This window comes from Styela clava, chromosome 15 (genome assembly GCF_964204865.1).
Source record: "Styela clava chromosome 15, kaStyClav1.hap1.2, whole genome shotgun sequence".
NCBI classification, from domain to species: Eukaryota; Metazoa; Chordata; class Ascidiacea; order Stolidobranchia; family Styelidae; genus Styela; species Styela clava.
The window spans coordinates 18,108,977-18,121,136 of record NC_135264.1 but is presented as its reverse complement, the minus strand read 5'-3'; the positions used below and the strand labels follow the sequence as shown (position 1 = coordinate 18,121,136).

Sequence of the window (12,160 nt, the reverse complement as noted above, 5' to 3'; positions counted from 1 at the left end):
TCACTCACTGTGGTGTAGTGGGCATGCCCATGGTGCGTTGATCCAGAAACATGGGTTCGACACCAGCTTATCGGACTGTCAGCTTCGTACTTTTATTAGTAAAAATTAAAATTGAAGAAAAAATAAAATAGTAGTGTTAAACTCATATTAAGAGTGTAAACGGGGGGACTTACCTCAGGGGGGTAGGCGTCTGTGATGTACGCTCCGAACCAAAGTTCGAGTCCCGAGAAGGTTGTAAACGGTGAAAGTTCTAGAGGTGGGCGGCGCCGTAGGCGCCGCGTTAAAACACTAGGAATGAGCCCCCCGATGCGGCGGCGCCTGCGGCGCCGCATAAATACACTTGGAATGAGCACTAACGTACAAAGAAGACTCTACCTTTTACTGAAATTTTCCATTTTTGGTGATTTTTTTTCCAAAGGGGTTTGGACTTAGTATATTTTTGACTCTTTCCCACTTATTATTATTATAGACACTTGTTTTTTCTTCTCATTTTTATTGCCGTGTGATTCGTGTCACAAGTTTAGACAAATACATACATACATCAACAAGGAAAACTACGAGGAACTTTACCAGTTACAAAGGGAAATGAAGACACATCAATAACGGAAACCAGATTACCAAAACATTGTAAAATAAACACTGAAGTATTTAAACACTGCTAATAAATCAGACTTGGTCGCTGAATGGACTCATAGAGTAAATAACTTACGAAACAAAAATATATGAAAAGACATATAGCGCAATTTATCACAGTTTTGGGGTCGGGACTTTTACATATGGGCGATCGGGCCTCGTTTTGAGTGAAGGGATGGAAATAACTTGCAAAATTTAAACGTTAATTAAAGACATATCATAGTACGATTGATCACGGTTTTGGGGCCAGGGCTTTTACATATGCGCGACTGAGCCTTGTTCTGAGTGAAGGGATGGAAATAACTTGCAACGAAATAACGTTAACATGTAACTGACGGGACAAAATATAAAACATGAACCTATTGGGCTCGAATTTAACGCAAATTTTGTGGGCAATGCCGAAAATGCATAATGAGGGAAGAATACTGCATATGACATATAAAATTATATAAAAATGCAAAAACATAAAATAATATTTATCACTGTTGGGATCAAATTTAGCACAATCTTGGTGGGCAATGCATGCCGTTTCGGCGAATATGCATAATGAGAGAATACTGCTTATGACATATAATAAAATGCAAATGAGTAACGGAATAAAATTATACAGAACATAAAATTGCCATTGATTACTGTTTCTGGGCCCGTTTGTCTGGGACTTGGCGCAAATTAGGTTGACAATGCCGTTTTGGCGAATATGTGAAAATGCATATTCAGGGGATATTGCTCATTAAGACATATGAAAATAAAGAATGTTAAATAAATAGCAGATAAATAACGGAACAATATTATATGAAAACGCAAAAGATTACTGTTTCAGGGCCTGTTGGACTCGAATTTAGCAAATAAGGTGAGCAACTTGTTCAGTTTGGGTGTGTCATGCTTGTCTGGGATTTTGTTGGGAGCAAACGCAAAAAAAGCTCAAGAAATTTTCTAGTTGCAGCTACGCGCTAGATCTTCTACGAGTATGCAAAAATGCGCACCCCCAGTTAAATTTGGCGCAATACCGAACTAGAAACCCAGGGCTTTTGTATTTCTCGAGGCTCGAATCTAGTTTAGGAGAGAAGGCATGAAATACATACAAAGACAGACTGAATGACGAACAACTAAAGACAAAAATATGTACCTAAAAACATCACGAACATTTATTAATCAGTTTTTTTGGCGTTTGGAAGAAACATTGCCGTGCCGGGATTTTACATTTCAATGCTTGTTTGGAACGAAAGAACGGAAAATGTGGTGGCATAACGGCGAATAGACTCAGGAATTTTGTTTGAGAGTGGGCTTAGTAGTTACTGGAAAGCTCTTACGTACCAGTGACGGCTTGTCTTCAGTTATGCTCATAGCAAAAACAGTATGTTCCCCAGCTTTTTATTTTAGGAAGGTGTTTATAAAATTAAAGAGGTGGGTGATTGGGCGGGACGTTTAAATAACAAGACTTAAATTCAAACTTCAAATAAAACGTGAAGATGAAAAATATTATCAATTTGATAAAATCATTGCTGGTCAATGGTTAGTGGAGAATAATCGAAGAGAGCAAGTGATGGCATGAAAATATTTGCAAATTGGACATAAATCACTATTTCGCGGGAATGCAGTGGCGTGTCTTGGGTGTGGCAACCATGGCTAGTGACAGGGACAAAAAACTGTGGAAAATATCAATCATATAAAGTTTCAATAAAATAAATTCAAATTGGGAATAACTGAAACTCGTATTTTACTCAAATAATACGTACAGGTATCTCAATTCAATAATAGTCGTTATAAATTGTCAAACAAATATCAAGGGGGCGCATTTTGGACTTTGTCATGGGCGCCATTCTACATAGATATGACACTTCGTGCGAGGATTTTTATGGCAGATTGGACGTCAATTCAGAACTGGAAAAAACGGGATATCCACCCCCCAAACGTGGAAATTGTGAGAACCTGGTATCACGGAATTTATGAAAACCCCAAAATGATTGGTCTAGTGCTGACATGGGCAAACTACAGCTCCCAAATCAATCTGGGCCGCGACAACCAAAATAAAACCAAATTTTGATGTTTTAGATGGAAATAATTCAATTGCGATTAAATTAAATTTTGACACGAGGCTCATTGTTTTTCACCTTTTTGAATATTTTTCATAATATGTAACTTCACACTAACATGGCCCGCCAATCCAAGTGGGCAATTTTTTTGACCTTTGATCGAAAAATCTAGACCACACCTTATCTAGTGGTGTTGGCCTCTGCGTAATAGGGGCAGCTTGTATGAGTACTGACAACAGAATATGAAATTCAAACGATAAATAAAAAGACATTAACATTATAACAAACGGGAGAAGAAAATTTAAAATGTAATAAAGTGGAAAATCATCTGAAGAACGAGCGTCTTTGTTTTGTTTGTTCAGGAAACCTGAAAAGAAAAGAATACTGTAAGTCTTCACTTTATGAATTTCAGAATCAATGTTTAAACAAGTAATGGTTAGGGATGGACATTTTCGAATACCTGATGATTTCAGAAACGAATCTCGAATAATTGGGAAAATTGTATGTAACTTTCTTATTGTATCAGGTCCCCCATACACACAAATTACTGAAAACCTAGTATACATCACTCAGGCAGATTGTTGAACCTGCACACACAATGTCACGTGTCACCTGCACAACAACACGTTTTGTCAATAACTAATTACTGCTATCTCAGACTACAAATATATCATTCTCAAGCTTTAGAGACATTCGATTTCGGACTATTATTTATTTTTTAATCTCAGGGCTTGTTCTAGATTTTACCGGTTAAAATATTTTTAAACTGATGCCTGTTGGGAAATTCAATAAAGTAACATTTTACGTCACACCTGCATGGCCCACCCCTTCCTTAGCCTGTATTTTTATATATTGAAGATAATAAAATATCGCTATATAGTTATTAAGTCCGAAATACCTAATTGTAAAAATACACAGTAACAGCGTCTTGAGGTGCTATTAGGCGTTCCAAGCTACGAAAAAAGATACTCGTGTAGTATGTGCCCTAACCTGGTATACATACTACGTTCCGATGTCCGCCATCTTGGTTCGCATAGTTCAGGAGTACCCTTTTTAACAATTTGCCAAATATCAAGGTAAATTTAATCTTATTTTCAACTCACCTTTAGATATCTAGTTTCGTTCTTGAAGTGTTTCATATTCTCTGCATTCGCCTATATAAAAAAATACATGTCATATATACGTTTGGGTGCAGTATGTCCCCAGCCCGGAAGGGGGCATTTTCACATTTAGGAGGTGGTAGATATATTAGGAATAAAACTAATTGTAATTTATAAAAATGTATCTGACTGATCATCTTCGCCGGTATATGAGTCACTTTCTAAATATTCAAATACAGCTTTATTTACTTATGAATTGAAGTATGGTGTCACACCTGAGAATTAGGGGGTGTAGGGAAATCCCTGAATATGTTGCTACTCCCCAACGATCGGTATCTGCCCAGGAGCAGTGTTCTAAACTTAGAGTCGAGTCGTCAACCTCTGAGTCTGATTGGCTGAAAAATAGGTCACATGTCTGGAAATGTTTTGTCGTCTTCTGTATGACATTTACCTCACACGAAGGCGGCTCCGTTTTGCGCGAAATCTCGCCTTTTATTTACGTTGTGGAAAAGTAATTTCAGTGTATTTTGGGAGCGATTTTCAGCTTTATCCAAATCGAGTTTTTCGAAATATCGTCTGGTTTCTTCGATTGGTAGGGTAATTATACGTTTTTGGAACGGCAAAGCCCTCTTACAACATATGTTTTGGGTTCATGTAAGATAATTTTCCTACTCTATGTGAACTTTGTGTTTCCACGATTGTAAATTTTAAAAAATTGTAAATTTTGATAAATATTACTGAGAATGTATAAAGACAGGCCCGATGACGACCCACAGCCCGTCGATCGACGTATAGTAAAGAGAATAGTTTCTACGTAGGTTTGTAAAACATGTGGATTGCAAAGAAAGACCGTACCACGGGGCGAACATAATTATCAATTTTGGCAACGATAAATAGCCAAATGGTGGTCAGTCCAATACATAACAAATTTATTTTCTTTCAACTAGTTTTATCACTAATGCCAAGATATTTTTCCCCTTATACTGAATTTATAAATTTGCCGTCCCCATAAAAAACGGGGAGCAACTCTACAACCAAATACATGCATCTGGAGCAAATAACTGACCAACTAACCCAACACCAGACATGGTCTGGCGACCAGACGAGATGCCATGGTTTGCCATATGATCGAGTGGTCTTATTGACATCCCCTCAGAAGATATTTGTAAATCCTACGCAAATACACCATAACCAAGCGCACTCCAACTCAACCCGTCACACTTTCACCGAAAGAAAACACAAAAATGACCATCAGCAACAATATATTTCCACACATAATAAGACAAAGCTTAATAAATTTTTTGTAGGAGAAGTGGGGGGGGGGGGGTATGGGGGTCATGAACCCTCAGGACCTTCAGTAAGAGTTTTCAACGATAGGACATTACTGTAGGATAGATGCCCCTACCCCCCAAAAAATCAGTTAATTTTGGAAAGGCACACTATTGTAGGATAAACTGGGCACCATTCGGCCATGCAGGGATTTGGGATGATGCATTTAGTGTATTATGACAGTAAATTCATGAATTATTCTTTACAATTTTGCTGAGAGCCTCATTACCAAGCAAATTTATGAATCACTGTGGGTTATGCTTGAAAGATAGGTAATTGCTTTTTATTGCAATCCAGAATCCTATTTCGAAATGATGGCTACAACAAAAAAATTAGGAATTAACTCGACTTTGGTGAAAAAAAAAACAAGCGGTGATTAGAAGTCTTCGTCTGAACGGACTTGAATATTTTTTGGTTTTCTAATATTGCTATATTACTGATTTATGCTCCCATTGTATACGTAACAGGGCATTTTCCCTTAGGATAATTTGCTTTGCTTTGTACACTTTTGAAGCGTCGATCACTAGCTGAGGATCTAATAAAGGTTGAAGAAGTGCAAACACTGAGTTCCAAAATGGTTAAGAGTGAGATTCAATGGAAAATTTTACAAAACATTGACCTGAAAACTACCTAAGAGTTCCTGAAACCTTCTAGAAATATAGAGAATAATTGCTATTATTTGGTATAGTTTGGGTCTTAAGACTATGAAAAAATGTGAAAACAATAATTGCAAAAAACCAAACAAATTAAAAGTGAAAAAGTAAATCTGTGGTAAAACACACAAATATGTAACTCAGTGGTCGGCAAACTGTGGGCCGCCTAGTAATAAATTTCAATTATCGCAGTGATATACAAAAAAGTTCAATAAATTCAACATATCAATTATTGCCGAATGGTTTGTTCATATATCAAACAATTGTACTTTTCATTAATTTCAACTAACCAAATTAATTGCCCATTAACAAGTTTATAGAATGGTTAAATTGAAATATTTTGGCAAAAGCTTGAAAGAGGCATGCTAGTCTGACTTTATTGCGATGGTTGTTTGGGATTGAAACCTGCTTTATTTCACTATTTGGGTCTCACTAAAAACAAGATAAATATTCAAACACAGGAGCTCCAGAAGGAAGTGAACCAAGATGGCGGACACTGGAACGTAGTATGTGTACCAGGTTAGACCAACTACGGAGTCACTTGGCTAGTACCAGAACCAGTAATAGAACTAAAATGAGGAAAATTGGAATAAAATTATAAACTTGCAACACATACTACATTCCGGTGTGCCATATTGGTTCACATACTTCGGGAGTACCAAAAATTGAATGTGAATACACCCATGGAATGAAAAATCACAGCAATATACCGCCGTGATGAATTACAATTCCACAACCAAAACAATCAATTGGTGCCGCATCCAGGTAATTCAGGGGCGTCAGGAGTTTCCAAAGGGGATGGGGTCTGAAATTTCCAATTGCAAAGTTAAACTAGCGGGCTCAGCCAGGAGCATGAAAACATAGGTTTCCAAGATTCTTTGGGGTCTAAGACCAGGTTGGGAAATTACTTTCTGAGCGGGCCAGCCACAAACATTAATTTGAATCATGAAAAGCTATGAATAGAACATTTACAACAGGTAGGCTAACGTTTATATAATAAGAAGCACAAAGTAACAATCAGGGTCATTATGACACAATTTTAATCAATCTTTTCAACAGAATTTCATTATCCATCAAACTATAATCATATTTTCGGCAGACACAAGTGGGCCGATCCGACCCGCTGGCCATAATTTGCCCACCCCTGACCTGTCATGTATGATACAAAGAAATGTTTTCTTTTTCACATTTTAAAAAGGGGGTCCCGATCCCCAGAACACCCTGGCTGCGGCCCTGTGCAAATCGCTAGGATCACAGTTGATTACCCTACATGGGTTAGCTGTATCAAATGTGGGGAAAACTTTGTGCAGAGGATTGAAAAAATTGAAAAATATAAATGTAAACACTGAACTTATTATTCTTTCACTTTTCTGGTATAGTTTCTGTTTCCTCCTGAAAAAGGGGAAGAAATTACATGAATTGCTGGATAAATGATGAATAAAAGAATTTGCTCAAAGCAAAGTAACGCACACTCACTCAGAATTAAATGAAACTCACTCAGAAGCAAAATGGGAAAATTTCAACAAACAGGTACAATATTTCACTTAATCAGAACTGGTCAGAAAAATCTTTAACTTGCCAGGAAGGACTTATTCTGGCAGGACATGCTTCATTGACTATTTGTTTAGGATACAGTTGGATCATACAAAAGCTGTGTCACAACACACACTGGGCGTCAATGCTACAAGAGTTCAAGCCACTTATGCAACCAATCAATCATGTCTTAATTTATGGTAAGAGTGACCTCTAGTGACCACAACTCCTGGTTAGAGCTGGACATTTTCGAATATAATGATGATCAGAATCGAATCGAATATTTTATTCGAATCTCGAATACTTGGGAGTTAATATTATGCTATTTTTTGTACATACATCACTAAGACCTATTGCTGAGCGTTCACACGCAATAAGACAAAAGTTTTATCAATAACTCAGAATCGCGTTGTGAATTAGCTTCAATAAAAAAAATGAGAAATTCACCCAAACCATTGATGGAAAGAAAAAAAAACAAGATGGCGGCAATTCGAAATTTTGCTCTAAACCGATTCGAACATTTTACTATTTGATTTGAAAGGCCCAGCCTTACTCTTGGTGGTTGACCATATATATTTCGGCATAAACCTTATGATGGGACATTATTTCACAGACAAAAGCACAAAGTCCAAACCTTTTCGAATAAACTTCAACATCGTCCTTGTGATCCGAGGCTTTGGATCGAACTCTGAAATTAGAAAAAATCTTTTTAAATTTAAGAATTCCCAACAAGAGAAGAGCTTGAAAACTCTGTGTCAAGGAGCCATGATGGAGTCTGATATGGGTACTCCCGAAGTATGTGAACCAAGATGGCGGACACCGAAACGTAGTATGTGAACCAAGATGGTGTACTCAGGTACAAATACTACGGGTGTCACTTGGCTAGTCCTCGAACTTGTAAGAGAACTTGGAATAAAATTATGGCCTAACCCTAACTTGGTACACATACTACGTTCCGATGTACGGCATCTTGGTTCACATACTAAGGGAGTACCCTAATATGTAACATAGAGTTTTGGGGTTTAATAAATTCAAGCGTTTCAAACAAAAATGTGAATGTTGGAAATTCCTAAAAATATCAAAGAAATAGGTTTTATTTTATCTGGTATGTAACCATACAGGGCGGTACTCAGAAAAAACAAAAAATTTGTCAAATTACAAAGAATAACTTTTACAAAGTTTTTTTAAGGCATATGTAATATTACATTCATAGATGCTCAAAATGCCGTCCGTGCACTTCAGTTGTGTAGCGTTGTGAAAGTTAATTTGTGGGATATCGTTCCAATTCAACTTATTCGCATTATATTCGTGATCTTATCTGACTTTCAAATTTCCCACTCTTGCCCCCTGTAGTTTTAAGCAATATTCACCAAATATTTCATTAAAAAGTTAGGAGAGGAAAGTCAATTCCTATGACCAAAAAAGCTTCGGTGCTCGAACAGCAATCAAGGACAAATCTTGACCGACTACTGAGGTATCACTGTATTTGTTTCAAGCGAATTGTGGCAAAGGGGCAGTGAAAAAAGGATTTCATCGAAGACATTTTAATATATAATACAATATTAAATTCCTACAAAAGTCCAAACCTTTTTGAATAAACTTCAACATCGTCCCCGTGATCCGAGGCTTTGGGTCGAACTCTGAAAATAAAAATAAATTATTTTAAAATTTGAGACGACACTTTTAGCAACCCCCATTAGTTTGAGATTCAGATATTTTATTTCATCATGCTAGAATTAATAAAAAGCAAAAAAAGAAACATAGTAAACTAAAAACACAGGAAACAGTGATTCATAGCAATTGAGCAGGGATCGCAAGAGACTCAATGAGTCATCTATTCAGCGACACCTTGTTGCTGTATTACAGCGTCAAATATAGCAATGAAGCATATAAAAAAAAAAAAATTATCTTCAAAAATACACAAATCATGGAAAAACAACAATAGATTTTAAATAAATCATAACTGCCAATACGATTCATTCGGAAATTCACCAAATATTTCAATAAAAAGTTAGAGGAGAGGAAAGTCAATTCCTATGACCAGAAATGCTTCGGTGCTCGAACAAATCGGTAGTCGAACAACAATCATGTCTAAATAACTTTTCAGTGTGACCCCTAGTGATTGATCGTATATATTTTTGGCATGATGTTTCCAGCGGCATGAGGTTTCCAGTGGCCGCACAAGTTCTGATTACTCTGCGTGGGTTCGCAGGTTTGAATCCCATGCGGAGATAGCTATGCACGAAAGGTTTGCTGTTTTTAGGTGTAACTAACTAATCCCATACCCGACATGGAATGGTAACCTGACGAGAGGCGGTGGTTCGCCATAATGTTTCCTTTCCTCGGGATAATTTGTAAATCTTATCCTATTTCATAGACGGAGAACAAAAGTCCGAACCTTTTTTCAGTAAACTTCAACAGCTTCATCTTTATAGTCTGTGACTTTGGATCAAACTCTGGAAACGGAAAAAATTTCTATGACTGGACTCAAAAAGCAATGAATCAACAAATTCTATTTCAAGAACCCTTAATAACCTAGTTTCCATATTTGTGAGCTTTCTTTACATCCCAACCAGTGAGTTACCATCCACCATTTCCAAATGTTACATACAGTTTCCGATTAGAACGAGAAATTGTCATTACGTAACAATTATTAAACAATTGGAATTAATAATAAATGGTGTTTGGCTTGATCTGATAATATCAAATAGATGAAGAGATAAAAATCCTGATAAGTGTTGGGTCAGAAATATGTAGAAATATAATGGTGGGTTGGACATTTAACTGTTTCACCAACACGATAAAAAAGCGTTGTAACCCCAGTGATTGGACCAGGAGTGTAGCCAGAGGAAGGGGGTTGGAATCAGGCCCCCTTTTAAGGACTTTTCTATGTTATCAATATTTGGGTACTCTCAGAACATGTGAACCGAGATGGCGGACAACGAAAAGTAGTTGTGTACCAGGTTAGGGTAGGGCTATTATGAGTTCAGAGACTAAAATGATGGCCTAACCTTAACCTGCTACACATGCTACGTTCCGGTGTCCGCCATCTTGTTTCACATATTTCAGGAGAACCTGAATTATATGCCATCATAAGACTTGATCTGATAATATCCAATAGATGAACAGATAAAAATCCTGATGAGTGTTGGGCCAAAAAAATGTAGGGATATAATGGTGGATTGACTGTTTCATCCAACATTGTTGCCGTAGTGACGCTCGCAGTGATTGCACCAGGAGCGTAGCCAGGGGAGTGGGGTTGAAGATGGAAAAAAATGAGAATAAAGGCAATTTTCTGTATCATATATATCAATTTTTTTTGGATCGAAACACACACTGTCCCTGCTAGCTGTTACAGTCTAACTTGGCGATTAGAAATTTCAGAACCCACCTTTGAACATTACTGCAGGAGCAAAAAAACACACAAAAGTTCGAACCTTTTTCGAATAAACCTCAACATGATCTACAAATTCTGTGGCGGCTTCAGGTCGAAAATCTAGAAAATAAAAAAAATCATTTAAGAGTTAGAATGACTAATAAGCAAACTGTGTGTCAAGAAGGTGCACTAAGATGTGTGCTGTAGAGCAGGGCTACTCAACTGGCGGACCACTGTCCGAATCCGGACTTCTGAGTAGTGGATTCTGCCTAGAGGTAACATCGGGCCCAAAAATTCCAGCCAGGCTCGTGGGTGCTAAACCCGACCCGAGCCCGACTAATTATCTGGATTTGCTGGCCCGAGCCCCAAGCAAACACAAAATTTCATATTTTATTTGAGAGTTCTTTGAATTGTCATTGCAAGAGTTTAGTACAGTATGTGTCGTGTTGATGATGCAACTTCTGTTCTTTGCAGACCACGGTCTCTCGTGGCCATAACACGGCCGAAACGCCTAATTCAAAAAAAAAAAGTCAGCGATATAGAAGCTTGACCCGAATGTAATGATTGACATTTCAGGCCCGACCCGGCCCGAATTTCGGGCTCGGGCTTCAGATCTTAGCCCTAATTCGGACCGCACCTATTCTTTATTTTGGATCATTGGCCCCACTTTGGAAGTTTCATTTTATAGCGTCTTTGATGACAGTTAGGATTGACATATGCAAAGATTGTTATTTTGCCCCCACTACGCACTACTGCACTAGAAGTACGAAACTACACTAAAGGAGAGAAAAGGAGAATTTTAGTGCCCTTATGGTCCTCAAAATAAGGTATGTGATTATGCACGTACCGGTACCGGTATCACTATGAAATATATAAACAATTACCTTAACCCTCTAAATCACTTTGTCTCGCTGTGAGTGTTCAGTTCTGAAAACATCAGCTTTCCAATACACAATACGATGTTAACATGTATGAATCACTATTAGGCTATCAATAAACAATGATTTACGGTACCTGCTGTATGAAAAAAAGTAGGTTATAAGAGTGGAGGCTAACTCGCAATGCGACGGCGGTTACCGGGTTAGCCTGCAACTGTGCGAACGCTCTTCTTGTAATGGGAGGTGGAAAGATGGCTGATTATGAATGTTAATAGATAATTAGAGGCTCTGAACCATCCCCAGTGTTCTGTGAGTGAGAACCCTGCCTCTTGTAGTGTAAAAAAACTTTTTTGCATCATACATAGCAATTTTTAACACCATTGTGAATCCAGCGGAAAATATTCTGCAGTTTTCAACCGGTTCCCACGCGGAATGAAACAAATTATCAATAATATTTCTTACGAAGAAACGGGTCCTACGCGTAATTAAAAACTCGAAGTAATAGTTTAAGCACATTCGGCTGGTAGTGTTAATTATAAAATACATAAATGTACATCACAAGACGTAGAATCACAAAATAGCGTAAGAAAACGTTTGCACGAGGATACGAGGACGAATTCGAATA

The 12,160-nt window shown here is 37.6% G+C and overlaps 1 protein-coding gene across 13 annotated transcripts; it reads right to left on the bottom strand.

Moving 5' to 3' along the window:
* Positions 1-1,682: 1,682 nt before the first annotated feature.
* LOC120334056 (uncharacterized) lies at positions 1,683-11,955 on the bottom strand. Of its 13 annotated transcripts, none has more exons than XM_078109537.1 (8): positions 11,542-11,940; positions 10,673-10,777; positions 9,680-9,737; positions 8,868-8,921; positions 7,916-7,969; positions 4,042-4,161; positions 3,770-3,820; positions 1,683-3,033 (listed from the first exon to the last, which is right to left on the bottom strand). In XM_078109537.1, the coding sequence occupies exons 2-7, from the start codon at positions 10,680-10,682 to the stop codon at positions 3,802-3,804; spliced, it is 315 nt and encodes a 104-aa protein (XP_077965663.1). In that variant the 5' UTR covers positions 10,683-10,777; positions 11,542-11,940; the 3' UTR covers positions 1,683-3,033; positions 3,770-3,801. The 13 variants fall into 13 exon arrangements, 12 of the variants coding, with proteins under 12 accessions (XP_077965663.1, XP_077965666.1, XP_077965667.1 ...); XM_078109540.1 differs by lacking the exon at positions 4,042-4,161 and adding an exon at positions 7,100-7,140 and having other exon boundaries at positions 11,542-11,927; XR_013468951.1 differs by lacking the exon at positions 1,683-3,033 and adding an exon at positions 7,100-7,140 and having other exon boundaries at positions 3,771-3,820; positions 11,542-11,932.
* Between the last annotated feature and the right edge of the window lie 205 nt (positions 11,956-12,160).

Excerpts from the sequence above, each read along its gene's own strand:
- LOC120334056 (XM_039401513.2), bottom strand. Across the intron at positions 8,922-9,679 it reads TTGAAGTTTACTGAAAAAAG|AGTTCGACCCAAAGCCTCGG; the intron begins GTTCGGACTTTT and ends TTTTATTTTCAG. Across the intron at positions 7,970-8,867 it reads GTTGAAGTTTATTCAAAAAG|AGTTCGATCCAAAGCCTCGG; the intron begins GTTTGGACTTTT and ends TTCTAATTTCAG.